This window comes from Apus apus, chromosome 1 (genome assembly GCF_020740795.1).
Source record: "Apus apus isolate bApuApu2 chromosome 1, bApuApu2.pri.cur, whole genome shotgun sequence".
Taxonomy (NCBI): Eukaryota; Metazoa; Chordata; class Aves; order Apodiformes; family Apodidae; genus Apus; species Apus apus.
Window position 1 is genome coordinate 16,483,751 of NC_067282.1, and position 14,049 is coordinate 16,497,799.

The following is a 14,049-nucleotide window of genomic DNA, read 5'->3' on the forward strand; positions in this document are numbered from 1 at the left end:
AGTCTAAGCATACCATACTTTCCACATAAGTGCCCTAACAAGCTGTGTTCACTCTCATGGCCTCATAAATATTTAGACACACTTATGAAGAGGAATATCTTAACTTGAAGATATGCATCTCTGGTCTGTGACCAATTAGAAGATGATACTATTCTCAGTATATGTGCTAACCACAGTCTCCCATTCTGAAAACTTCTAATAGGGTAAGACACATTTCCTGTACCACCAGCTTGAAATTGTTACCCTTGCTCCGTATTTCAGATCCCCTTCTGGTCCAAAGAATGTCAACAGCTTTTCTGAAATCAGAATAATAAAATATGCACCATGAGACTTTCCTACATACAAATTAGATATCCTTTGTGAAACACAGATTTTGTGTTGGCATCCCTTGCGGAATACAAATTTTGAGAGAAGTTGTATCAGTTAGAAAAAACTGCATCTCCTGCACAGCACTGGACAAAGACATCTGTGGCCTCAAAAGACAGTCACCTCTGCCACTTCCTGGCCATCCTCCACGGGGGTAGTTGAGACCAGAAAAAATAGGCTTTCAGAGAAAAACTTTTTGTCATGCTTTACAGTACCAAAGATGGCACTGTACCTAAACTTGCTTCAGTGTTAACACAGTCTAAGCCACTACCAGCAGCTACTACTTCATGCCCTGTTTGCTCTGTGATCCCCTCAGCAGCCTATGGAAGATCCAAACTTACTGGAGAACAGTAGAACTGGCTTTTTTATCCATGGTTTGCCAGTTAAAAATGGTGCAAATCAGACATTAAATCACTCAAATTATCATGACAGCTTATTTTAAAGTTATTTATCTTGCAGTGACACAAATTTACAGAAAATAATTCACAACACAGTGGATTTCTATCTCTATCAAACTCATTTACCAAAATGGTAAAAAAAAAACAGAAAAAAAAAAAAAGTACTAGCTCCTCAGGAAAGTTGCAAAAGACCATCAAGGGACTGGAAATGAGCATTTATTCAACCCTGTAATATTTAGTGATCCATTTCTTAATATGAGCAGTTCACAATAGGCAACAGAGCTTTACAGAACAATGGTTCAGCAGGAAAAGAGTGGGAAGGACGTTGGGACAGCTGGACAGTGCCCTACCCTCTGCTATGCTAAGGGCCTTTCCCTTGCCACTGAGAGCCCTTCCCTGTTAGCACTGCAGTCTTTTGTTTGCAAGTTTGGACCCTTTCCCTTATCCACTAGGAGAAAGCTGTGGCAGTGTTTTCATCCTTGTCCTTCTGTCCTTATGCTGTTCTCCCAGCTCTGCACCTGCAAAGCCCAAGCCTGCTATGTCAGGTTTCCACAGGAAGTGGCTGACATTGATATGAGAATCTCCTTTTTCCCCACTTCACCCTTTCTTACGCCCATTTTGCAACTTTTATACAAGAGAAAAAACACCTGCTTTAAATAGCAGAGAAGCATTTCCCAGTGCCATCCATGCACAAAGCTTAACGATCAATTAGTGTGCGACTCTCGCCTCTGATCAGAGTCTGCTCCAATCAGTGCTAACAGGAACTACCAGCAGGGAGTTTCCTGATGAAAACTGTGCTGTTATTACCAGAAAAGTATTATGGCAGACTGCCTGCTGCACTGGAGAGGGTACCCAGGGGAGAACAGTCACCTGGGGAGATCCCCGAGATTATTTTCTTCTTTTCTGGACATTGGAGAGTGTTTTTCCTTAACGTTCTTCACGACCCCTTGACAATCTTCAAGGTCATGGACTTGATGATCTTGAAAGTCTTTTCCAACCAAGGTAATTCTGTGATTATTTTTTTAATTATTTTTTTTGTCATCTTAAGCAACTGTTACCATAAAAGCTGCCATTTGCCAGCAGCTATGGACTGTCTTAACCTCCCTTGTGCAACAGAGCAGCTTGAAAATACTACTTCATATAGCAAGGAAATACAGAAAATTGCATTAATTCTTGTGCAGGAGGGCAGCAGTACGTTCATCAATCACATCATACTGAACATTTGCATTACTGCAATGAGCTCAACTTAAAGAACAAAAGGACTCAAAGTCAGAAAATAATTTTCTGTACAGCTTCCTTCTGCAAAAAAGTATTTGTATTAACCAAAATGTTCTTAAAATTTACACCATTTTCTACAAAAGTCACAGTGGTAATAAGCGCTGGCTCTATGCTACATCCAATATTAAAAACATTAGTTGGGTCAAGGATTATAAAAACATCAAAAGCAGAAGCTATATTTTGAAGAATTCAAATAGCCACATGAATATTATTCTTTTGGCTGGGGTAAAAAATAAAAAACTAAGAACACTGGACACTTGTGGTTTGTCACACTTGCAGGTTCACGTGATCCACACAGCGGCTACACCAGGAACGAGTCATCAGCAAGTAAACAATATCCTTGGTTTCAAAATATATTAGTGATACATAACACACTTGTGTTATTCTCAACATATGAAATATTCTTTAATAAAATGTATGGCTTATATAGTCTGAGACTGCAGGGGTCTACTCATTCCTTCTTTTTGGTAAAGTCGTATGGTTTCCACCACTGTGCAAACTGCAACACCTTCTTCCTCTGATCCTCAAAATTCTGCCTGACTCCTTTTCTCCAGAGCCGTGGTTCCAAGTCCAGCATGCCACCAATGATTTCCTTTGCAAGCAGAACAAAGATAGATCATTATAAATGCAAAATTACTTCATACTATTTTACCACAGAATACAGAAATACACATTTTCAAATTATGAGATTTGTCACTGTTTTCTTCAAGTGCTAGTTATTAAAACTGGAAATTCTGAACCATATATCAATTAAAAAATTAGAACTGTAGCTGTTAAGATAATTGTCTCAGTAACATTCTTTTAAGTATAGCATAGCAATGCACTACACAAATATCCTAACATTGCAAGACTGTTAATATATTAGTACATTTGTGACAAAAAAGAGAAAAGCTCAGAAAAAAAGAAAGCTGCCCACTTCACCCTTAAGTCTTCTAGAATTAAGTTATATTTTCCCCCCATTCACTCTTCATATTTTTGCAATATTGACTCTTTCAATAAGTGATTGCTGTGACACATAGGAAGATCTTATTGCTGCTCTTCCTCTATATATTATACTCTCTATACCACATGGAGTAATTTAACCATACATATTAAAATAGGAGCTGTCTGTGAGTTTGTATGTCTATGCACCCTGATTTATACAGGCAGAAGCCAGTGAACCTATATGAGAATATTATGGTCATGAAACCCCTTTTTTTAATTATTTTCTTCCTCTTAAATAAATGCAAGTATTTTCCATCTATTAGACTGTATGAAAAATATCTAGAGTTCCTATTCATTCAAAAGAAACATGGAGCTAGAATCACATCCTTGGTATCAGCCAGTGATGAAATGAATTATTCCTTTACTCAACAAGTTAAGTTACAATGACCCACCAAGAAAAGCCAGCTGATGTATTGGGGTAATGTACATCAAAGTAACTGTTCTGGCAGCATATTTTTTAATTACTTAAACTTTTAAAAATAGACTATAATTGGTAAATTGATCTTTTACAAAACAGTACCTTTCCAAAGTAATGTGGGAACTTGTGTTGGTCTTCAATGACATGAGCAAATCCTCCTTGCAGGCCAAAGTCCACAGAAAAGTATGGCAATCCTTTAGGAACCTATACACACAAAATGCATTTTTAGATATTTTACAAACTGTAGGCATTTAGTTCATGTCCCCACAACTAGATGGACTAGATGATCTTTCGAGGTCCCTTCCAACCCCTATCATTCTATGAACTTGATTAATTTTGAAGTGTTTTTACAGTAGATAGTATCACCTTTAAATCCTCTCTCCAAACACGTATGTCTAGTATAAAATTGTGACAGACAAACAGTAAAACAAACAGACAAATTTAAAGAAAAACTCAAAACAACTAGACAAAAGTACACTGAAAAGATGATTGCTGGGTGTCAGAACCTCCAGAGTCATTGTTGCATCTCCCAGTGAAGAGATGGAGAGGGACCAGGCAGCAGCAGGCACCCTGAGCAAAGGCCTTCCTGCCTCCATGTCTCTGAGATACATGGGTCGAACAGAAATTTTAAGACAACCAGCAGCAAGTTGCATTTATTAAAGATAGGGTATTCTGTGGTAACGGGATATTTACCAAGTGGAAACACTGAAAACCAGGAGGAAAGGGAAACACCTCTATGGAGAACACTCTACCAGAAACCCCACTATATGATTGGAAGTTATCAGTAACTTGCCAAATTGAATAATTTAGTAATTCAGTTAGCCTACAGAGGGGATGCGGGTTACCCTGCCACAAAGAAAGACCCTTCAGTCTGACAGAGTGAGAAGGCGATTAACTTATTGTTACAGTATTGGTATTCACTGCGACAAGTTACTTTCCAGTCTTTTAATTGTTGAGGATGTTCCAGTGAAGATAAGATTTACAAAGTCTTAAATTCATAAGCATTTCCTCTGCTACAGTCCAAATAACTGCTTATTTTTCACAAGGTAAGTTTTGTTGAAAATTCACCCTAAAAAGTAGTAAGATTTAATACAGAGCGACAATGTAGCATATCAAGAAACAAACAAAAAAATAAATTAACTAAAATAAAAATAACTAAATAAGGAAAAAAAAATTGCCACAGGGTGACCTTAAGGAAAATGTCAGTTTCATCTTATTTGTGTCCAGCAATGCATCAGTCCTGCTGGGATGGAGCTCATTTTCATCACAGCAGCCTATACAGTGCTGAGTTTTGGACTGGTGACTAAAGCAGTGTTGATAACATGGCACTATTTTTGGCTTCTGCTGAACAGTGCTTGCTGCTGGGTCAAGTGCCCCTCCTGGCTCCATCCTGCCTGTGTCCCCACCCAACCTGTTGGCCACGCCCAGCCCCCTCACTGCAGAGAGCAGAGGGAGAAGCAGAGAAGGTCCTCACACTGTGCAAGGGCTGGATGCTTATGCTCTGCCTCTGGACACCACAGTGCCAATGCCTGCACACAATCTGCCCATTAGATGATGTCTCAGCCATGTCTGACCCTTCTTCCAGGCATCACCACCTCCTAACGCAACTCGCTGACTTCCTAAGCCTCACCTTGGTCTCTAAACTATAATCTCTTATCTTCCTGAAGGCAATAGCCATTTCTTTTACCCTAAAATAATGTTAAAATCACACAACTGTGTAACAATTTACACTTGGATGCATTGTATTGATTTAAAGAAATGTAGTGATGACCTGAAAACTGGCCTGCCTTCAAATGGGTATATAATAGTCACAGAAACGAATATGGCTAAGAAGATTCTTAAAGAAATCAAATGTCAAGAAAATTATGCTTCACTCATGTGTTGGCTTTCCCTGTTCTGAAACATCAATGAGCAGAAGATATCCAAAACACACCTATTTTGTTTTCTGTTACATACATTTTAAGTTTAAAGTCTTCCCTAACTTCTTGCTACAAATAAACTGAATTCCTTCTTTTATGCACCCAGCAGCACTAGCTAACAACTAAGTACTATCTTCTTTAAAACAATCTCCTGTGTACAAAAAACTACCATCACGTCCCATTTCAGTCTTTCCTAGACATCACCACCTCTAAACTAATTTCTTCAGTTAAGTTTTCTACCCCATGTTCACCTGTTTTCTAACTGTCTAAAACTGCTGTGTCCAAAACCAGACTCAAAGTTTCCAGGTGAATCACTACTTTGACTCCCATTACTTTTATATGACATTTCAGCTTACATGGCAAAATAAATGTTGTCTTCTTGCTACATTTGCTATTACTGTTGGTTTAGTTCAAGAGTCATCACAATATACAAAGCCTCTCCTATTATACAGCCATCCAACCCCATACTCTTCTGCATTTAATTTTCCTGTCTTTGTGATATCAGGCTTCATGCCTCAATTATTAAAACTCACTTCATCTCTTTCTCATGAACAAGGATCTTTTCAGTGCAAACATGCTGTATTTACTAAAAGACACTTTCAGAAATTATTACTAAGAGCAGTAAAGTACTTGTGGTAAAGTCTATATACCACACATCTTTCATTTAATATTAAAAAGATGAAACATCTTTTAACCTAACAGTTTCAGCATTCTTCCTTGAAGATTTGTATATACAAGGATGTTTCAGCTTAGTATCCAGGAGACAGATACAGAACTGTTCCCTTGTTTTAGAAAAAATATTTAAAATAATATTTATATTTTTGCTTCTAAAACTTAGCAAAACAAAAGGCTGTTCTAGGTCAATGAAAAAGATACATTGTATTTTTTCCATGAAAGTAATTTGCAAATCTTTGATCTACCTTAATTCTCAAAGTTAATTAAGACAATTATGCTGGTACACATCCTCAAAGTGTCAGCTTTGTTCTCAACCAACACTTGCAGCTCTGTCAATCTATAGTTCAAATAAATGGGAATCTTTTCCCTAATGTCAGTCAGCAGTTCAGTCAGACTCTTAATTCTCACTGATCCACTAACCTAATTTTTTCTATCCCTGAAACAATTAATAATGAAAAATGACAAGACAAATTTGCTGAGAAATTCCATGTTCAATACATTTCGTTACTTACAGATTTCCGAATATCTTTTGAAGAAAGATCAATTAACTTCTTGTTCACAGACCACTCTTCATCAGACTCCATTATAGCTTTCTGTAAAATCATTTTATCTAAATGTGAAAATAGTCCTTCATACAGCAAGCAAAGAACTTTTCAATGTAGTGAAGTACACTGCACTGCAAGTACCAATTATTTCTTAACAAAGTAACTTCATTTTGGCAACCTTTCTGACTTCCAGAATTCACACACTTTAAAAAGGCATTGTGTAATATCCTCAAACTCATTTAATTCTATTTCCCTTCTTTTTTTTTTTTAATTTTACTTTTGCCTGACACAAATTATCTCTAACAAGTCTCAACTTAAAGGTCACATTCTCTTTTTATTAAGCTCACACAAAACCTCTTCTGAATTCATTACAGTACATTAGCCTTTTCTCTGTTTTCCTTTTTAAAACTGTAAGAGGAGAATCCAGCTTAGAGGGCTGATTGTGTTTAAAAGCCTTTAAAGCTGCCTCTGTATGATGCATAATATGGAAGCAGGTATAGTCTAGCACAGCATTGGTACCTTTTAAATTTCATTTGCTTTGTACTTTAATGGTGGAAACTTCTGAAAGAAAGCTTTATGCATATGACCTTGCATTAAATCTATTTCCTCTTTACTTTAACATTCAGACAAAACACAAGTTTTAGCAGCACTTGAAGCACAGCAATTAAATCAAGCAGGTGGAAAGTTTCAAATATGGTGAAGGTTACTGCATCTCTATTCATCATACACTGACTGCTTCACTTCAATAAAAACCAATCAAATTACTTATTTTCAGAAAACAAAAAATAATAATTCAAAGAACAAAATAAAATAATTTATTTATAAAAGGCAAATCATTATCCAATTGCTGGAAGCTGTAAGGCCTCAGATCCAGGTGGGAAGTTCAATAAGCCTTCCTCACAGTAAGTGGAAAGACACCAGAAAAGCTATAGAAGAAATATATATCATGCTGTCTCATGTTCATTGGAGACATAAGATACATGTAAAATTTGGGCCTACTGAAATAAAATGAGGATGAGATATTATATACTGTTATTTCTTAAAACAGTTGACTTTCTTTTCTCATCTTATGCCAGCCAAGGCACACGTACGGGGTTGTAAGTTGATACTAAAGTGAGGAGTGGTTAAGTGAGAAGTACTGTAATCCTTTCAGCACTTCAAGAAACTACAGATCTCTCATCTTCTTCCAGTATTTGCCAGTGCAGCCAGCCTTGAGTCAAAGTCGCAGTGACATACAGCTCTTCCACCAACTACTTGAAAACCAGAATTACCACACAGGGTTTGCTTCGAGATCAAGGAATAGGATCAAAGAATAGGATCGAGAAATAGGATCAAATAATCCACCTTTTCAAGAATAGTACTTGAACATAAAAAAAAGCTTTTCAGAAATAGTTGAATTATGATAAATATATTCAAATGACCTAAGAAAAAACATTTTCATATACCTTAAAGTAGATTGGAGCCATGTCTCCTACTTCTTTTGGAAGAGGAATGCATTCATATATCATGTGATACCGTTTCTTCATACTCATGTTTGTTTCTAGGAACACACAGTCCAAGTCTTTATCTTCAAACATTTTTACCAGAGTTTTTCTGAACATCTGTTTAAAGAAAAAGGACAGTGTAATTTGAGTTAGCTTTTAAAAACTTTCAGATGTAATATCCTATTTCACTAATATATATTATATTAATAATAATAGCAGAAATCATACTAGAAAAATTCTGTATTATTACATTTCCTAGGACAGAAAGATAGGAAGTCTAGAAAACTATTGTGAAACATGCATTATAATTAACACTAGAAACTGAGTTTCAATAGAAAACCACCTTTTTCAGTTGAAATTAAAAATACGTTGAACTTCCTAACTGTGATGCTCCATAAAATATGCCTTTAACAGTAGATCCCAAGCTTATGATTTCTAAGTTTGTAAGTTGGCTTGCATTGACTCTAGATACCATTATCATTCCACTATTCATTCCAATTGCAAAGCCCTTTTTTTAAAAAAATGACATTTCCACTAGGCATCCTTGACCTTTAAGGAAAATATTAATGCTGCCTCCAAAGAAAGCCATGGCTATAACCACCATCTTCCCTGTAAGGAAGCTAATCAAATGCAATACTGTAATACACCTGGCCTCAATGTCACTAGGTCCCCTTACAAATTAGGTGCTGTACGTGCTCAAAGTGTATTTCAATTTATAATTATGCTAGCTCCAGTGTCAGGGCCCTGCACACACTCAACAGGCTCTGTAGCCTCTCATACCTACTGGGGCTCTGACTGCCTGTGCAGGTGGGCAGCTCTGACATGGTGCAGCTATAAAGTGGGATCAGACACAGCACAATGAGCTGGGGAAAAAAGAGGTCATCACTGCAGACTTGTCTGGGCATCACCAGGCTGTGGCTGACCCTGACTACCATCAGGGGACCCACTCTCTTCTCCTGGCTTGAATACCACGGGACTGCGCCTTATCAGTGAGGTGACTTCCCCACCTGCCTTGTCCATCACCTTCCACCCACCCCTGCTTTTTGTCCCCTGGGGAGCAGCCCACTCTTGCTGCTCCCTGAATCACAGAATCCTAGGGGTTGGAAGGGACCTCGAAAGATCATCCAGTCCAACTCCCCTGCCAGAGCAGGATTACCCAGAGCACATCACACAGGAACGCGTCCAGGCGGGTTTTGAATGTCTCCAGTGAAGGAGACTCCACAACCTCTCTGGGCAGCCTGTTCCAGTGCGTCACTCTCACAGAAGTTTTTTCTGATATTTACATGAAACCTCCTATGCTCCAGTTTGCACCCATTGTCCCTTGTCCTATCACTAGACATCACTGAAAAAAGCCTGGCTCCATCATCCTGACACTCGCCATTAACATATTTGTAAACATGGATGAGGTTGCCCCTCAGCCTCCTCTTCTCCATGGAACACAGCTAGAAGACACTGCCCAGTAAATAATCACTGTATTATGACTGATATGGGACTTTACTGCATGGAGCACCATAAAACTCTGAATTCAGAGCCTGTTGTCTTCTCCCCTTCATCCTGGCCCCCAGACCTCTACTTCTGAAATACACCAAGGCAAGCAACTCTGGTGATATAAGAGAAACGCTAAACCAAAGGTCAGGAAGGACTGTTACTAACAGTTGCTACCCTGCAGTATCACTGAAATACAAATCCACTGGAAAGCCTAGAATATCTGCAGAGCTTAGCTAAGATGTTGCAGACTGCAATTTCTTGTTTTTAAATACGTTGCACTTTTCCTCCAAATTCTGAGCAGGCAAATGCATCAAGGATAATTAGCACTGGAAAGCCAAAAACATTCATGAGAGCAAATAGGAGGACTTGGCTTATGCTTGGATGCACGTAACATTGATACATTTAACAGTTCAGGCAATACAGAACATGTAAAGATTTATACATTTTAATATTAAAAAAATTACATCCATATTTAGTTTAGCAAGTGAGCACATCAATCTAAACCACACAAAATGTTAAATTCTAGTGCCTGAAGGCATACAATATAAACCAAAACCCTCTTACTTTATTCCAATGTTTGTTTGTTTTTTAAATCCCCAGCAAAAATAGCTAGCTAAAACATGACCTCAATACAACATTTTATGGATATTTTAAGTGTGGTAATTTTTCTTGCCCTCAACACTAATACAAAATAAGACTCTGGCATCAGAAAGTTAGTCACAGAGCTTATACCTCCGCTAAAGCCTTCCAGACTTCTACTACTGAATTACATAGAAGCTGGGGGGAAAAAAAAAAACAAACAACACAACCTGTATCCATCACTTTCCAAAGGACTTTGCTTCAAAAAAATGTTTAAATTGGCTACATATGTACTCACAGAGTCAATGGATAATGGTTTTAGCAACCAGCTGCATTTTCTAACAAGGAAAAGACTTGTGTTGGAACACATGAACTACACTTGCTTATCTTTTCTTTAACCTATTTTCCTTCCCATACAAATTTAGAAAAAACAATCTATTTTGTTCAAACAGGTTAGTATAAATAAGAGACATAGATTAAACATATCTATCACTCTCCCCCACATTCTGTTGTTTCTCCTGATCCCTACTTGTTGCACTTATCTTCTTCTTTTCCAATTCTCTTAAGCATTTTCATCACTCAGAAAAGAACTTTCCATTCCCTTCCTGCTTGGGAGGCACATAATTTGCTAGGAAACACCACATAAAAATTACAACTGCAATAAGGATCAACGTGGGGAGCAAATTTGTCAGGGCTGAGGCACCTGCCAGGCTTGACGCAAGATCAATGTTACTTAAATAATTTCAAACTAATGAATTAACCTGCTTTTAAATCTAAGCACCTGCAAGCAACAGAGCCCCTGTCTAGTCCAAAACAGTATTCAGTATTTTGGTTTATGAGGCTGCAAGTTGTTTTCCTCTTTTAATAATCCTGATGGTGGGGATGAGAGACCAGTCACTGTTTCTCCCTTATGTTACATTCCTCCCTTTATTTTCCTTTTCCAAAGAAAAAAGAACTCAAAACCTTCAAAAAGTCTTCATAAGAGAACTGGAAAGCATGATTCATCATATTTGACACTTTATTCTAATAATTCTTTTCAAAATAGTACAAAATTTGATTCTAACAGGAACATCATTGATTTCAAGAAGAATGAGAGTTCTCCCTCGATTGTCATCCACCCAACCACAAAATTAGCTTAAAAAACTGAGGATATCTAAACAACACATCTTCAGCTATTGTTTCATTGTGATTGACCTTTTTGTCCTGATAATCTTTTTCTTTTCTTTGGCACTCCAGAGGAAATCCTAACTGCCAAGCAAGTTATTCCACTTTCTGTAAGGGATCAGCTGTACCAACATCATGCCTGACAGATGTTCTTGTCATCTGGTTTCAAAGACCTCCAACATTAGAGGTTCTGCAGCACTCCAGGCAACTTTTTTTAGTGCTTATAAAAATGAGGACTGTTCTTCAGTGTTTATCCTGCATCTCTCATTTTCAATTTTTGACCACTAGTTTTCATCCATATTGCAAGAATGATCTGCCCCTTAATAGAATCAGAAAAGAACTGCGAGGTTGGAAAGTGTAAAAATAGATACTTACTACAGGTTTACTATTATTCAAAACAGCTACTATTTTACAAAAATGTTAGAACATGAGACAGTTCCTCAGCTGACCTGGATTTCTTCCCAGATGTCTTCATCCAGAAGCGTGGCTGCAGTATGGTGCTGTAGAGGGGCAATCAGGCAGTGACCTTCAGTAAGGGACTGGTTGCTTGGCAGAGACAAGTAAACCTATAAAAAGTGAACAAAAACAAAAGTGTCCATTTTTCTAGCATTAAAAACCTTACCATTGCTAAGGCTATGAAATACATTATTTGCTGAAACTCAAAGGGACAGAAACCATTGCCTTCTAATTACAGCAAGGGAATTGTAATGTTAGGGTTTTAAGCAAGGTCCCTTTATCCATCAGTAGCTCTAATGAACCAGAACTATCTAGACAGCAGCTCCACTAAGAAGGCAGTAATATCAGCCTTACAGACCAACCATCATCTGAAGTATTAAGAAATCACACTGTCTAGTCCATAACAATATATTTGTAAACATAGATACAAATATTTTAAATTAAATACATGTTTAAATGTATAGAGATATATTGCTGTGTATATATGAGATACATCACCACACGTATACAGATTACATATATACACAGATACCTATGCATTTTATATACAATCTATCTATATAAAAAATTAAGTGCAATGTACCATAATACATTTATGCATTTAATTCCTTGGGCTACAAAAAGTTTCAAGTCAAATGAAAAACATCAATAAGAAATGAAAACTCTGGAGAAAGAAGGACAAAAAAGCCTATGCTGAGGCATTTCATGTGTTATAAAACCAAATATTTATGCAACTTTTTAAAGCATTAACAGAAACAAGAACGTTCCCTGTACCAAGCTTCTGTCTGTTTCAAAGGATTTTAGGCTTAACAATTGAATTCTCCTCTTAATTTTCTTTCATATCATTGAGATACAATTCTTCACCAATTCAAATCTCCTCCAGTGCAGTGTGATTTAGTCTTCCACAAATCCACCTACAGTCTAATCTCTGCAATCAGATCTTTCATTATTGCTCCTGTCTTCCACAAAATGTTCTGATATTAGAGATTAGCTTTAGAATTCATGATGGATTTAGATCTTTTTCTCCCTCACCCCTGAGGAATTTGTGAAATCAACTGGAAGGGTAAAGAAAATAAGATGCAGAACAATATAAATCATTTCATAGAAGTAATTTTGTTCTTAATCTTAGGCACTAATATCAACACTGCCTTCCTTTATTTCTTTTCTATTTTTACATTTGTGTTAAATTGCTATTTTCTTACCTTGGTGCCAATTGCAATAATAAGATGTTTAGAAAGTTCACTGCTGTCAAAACAGTATGGGCACTTTTCCATGCGTGCAGCAAGTTGCTGGTGCTCACGTATTGCTTTTCTTCTTTGTATTTCTTCCTCTTCCCCACTGCGTGCTTTTTTGGCTGCTTTGGAAACAAACATGTCATCCAGAGTGTAGTACTCTCTGTCAGTTTTTTCCATGAGCTGAAAAAATATACAGAAAAAAACATGTGTATAGAAAATAGAAAAAATACTTAGCTCTTTTTAGTATCCTTTATTGAGAATAGCATAAAGTGTGTAAAGCAGTAGCATTGCCTCCTTCCATGTGGCATCTGCAGCACACACAATCATCAGGGACATCTCCTAAGAGCAGCCATGCAGTATCTTAGACAGCAGGTATTAAAATACAGACATGTGACAGAAGTGAGAATACTACATTCCACCTCAAGTTAAGAGCTAGGTATTTTATCTTAACATAAATTCAGCTTTACATAGATGCACAATTTTAAAAATACTATCTTTTATTTCAGTCTTCCTCCTCCTCTCTTATTATAACTACCATTATCCATTAAACCACCTCATGAAATAAATAGACCATAACTCTGCACCTCATATTTATATTTTGTGAAAAGATGCCATCACTTAGAGAACCACAGAATAGTTAAGCTTGGAAGGGACCTGAGCAATCAGGTTCTGACCTCCCTGCTGTGAGCAGGGACACCTCACACTAGACCAGGCTGCACAAAGCCTCATCCAATCTGGCCTTCAACACTGCCAGGGAGGGGGCTGCCACAACCTCCCTTAGCAACCTATTCCAGCACCTTACTACCCCATGGTGAAGAATTTCTTCCTGATGTCTAACCTAAGTCTACCCTCTTCCAGTTTAAAACCATTACCCCTTGTCCTATCACTACCCTCTCCGGTGAAAAGTCCTTCCCCAGCCTTCCTGTAGGCCCTTCAGGTACTGGAAGGCTGATGTAAGGTCTCCCTGGACCCTTCTATCGAACAGCCCTAACTCCCTCAGCCTGTCTTCAAAGCAGAGGTGCTCCAGCCCTTTGATCATCTTTGTGGCCCTTCTCTGGAC

General features: G+C 37.6%; 1 protein-coding gene across 3 annotated transcripts in view; it reads right to left on the reverse strand.

Moving 5' to 3' along the window:
* Positions 1 to 964: 964 nt before the first annotated feature.
* The window catches only part of CWF19L2 (CWF19 like cell cycle control factor 2), an 80,061-nt gene continuing 66,976 nt past the window's right edge, over positions 965 to 14,049 (reverse strand). For all 3 annotated transcript variants that reach the window (XM_051608815.1, XM_051608823.1, XM_051608826.1), the window contains 6 exons: positions 12,957 to 13,169; positions 11,748 to 11,864; positions 8,029 to 8,184; positions 6,551 to 6,631; positions 3,547 to 3,648; positions 965 to 2,634 (listed from right to left, as the gene is read on the reverse strand). In XM_051608815.1, the coding sequence (XP_051464775.1) occupies positions 2,494 to 2,634; positions 3,547 to 3,648; positions 6,551 to 6,631; positions 8,029 to 8,184; positions 11,748 to 11,864; positions 12,957 to 13,169 (810 nt within the window). In that variant the 3' untranslated portion in view covers positions 965 to 2,493. The remainder of the gene's footprint in view (positions 2,635 to 3,546; positions 3,649 to 6,550; positions 6,632 to 8,028; positions 8,185 to 11,747; positions 11,865 to 12,956; positions 13,170 to 14,049) is intronic.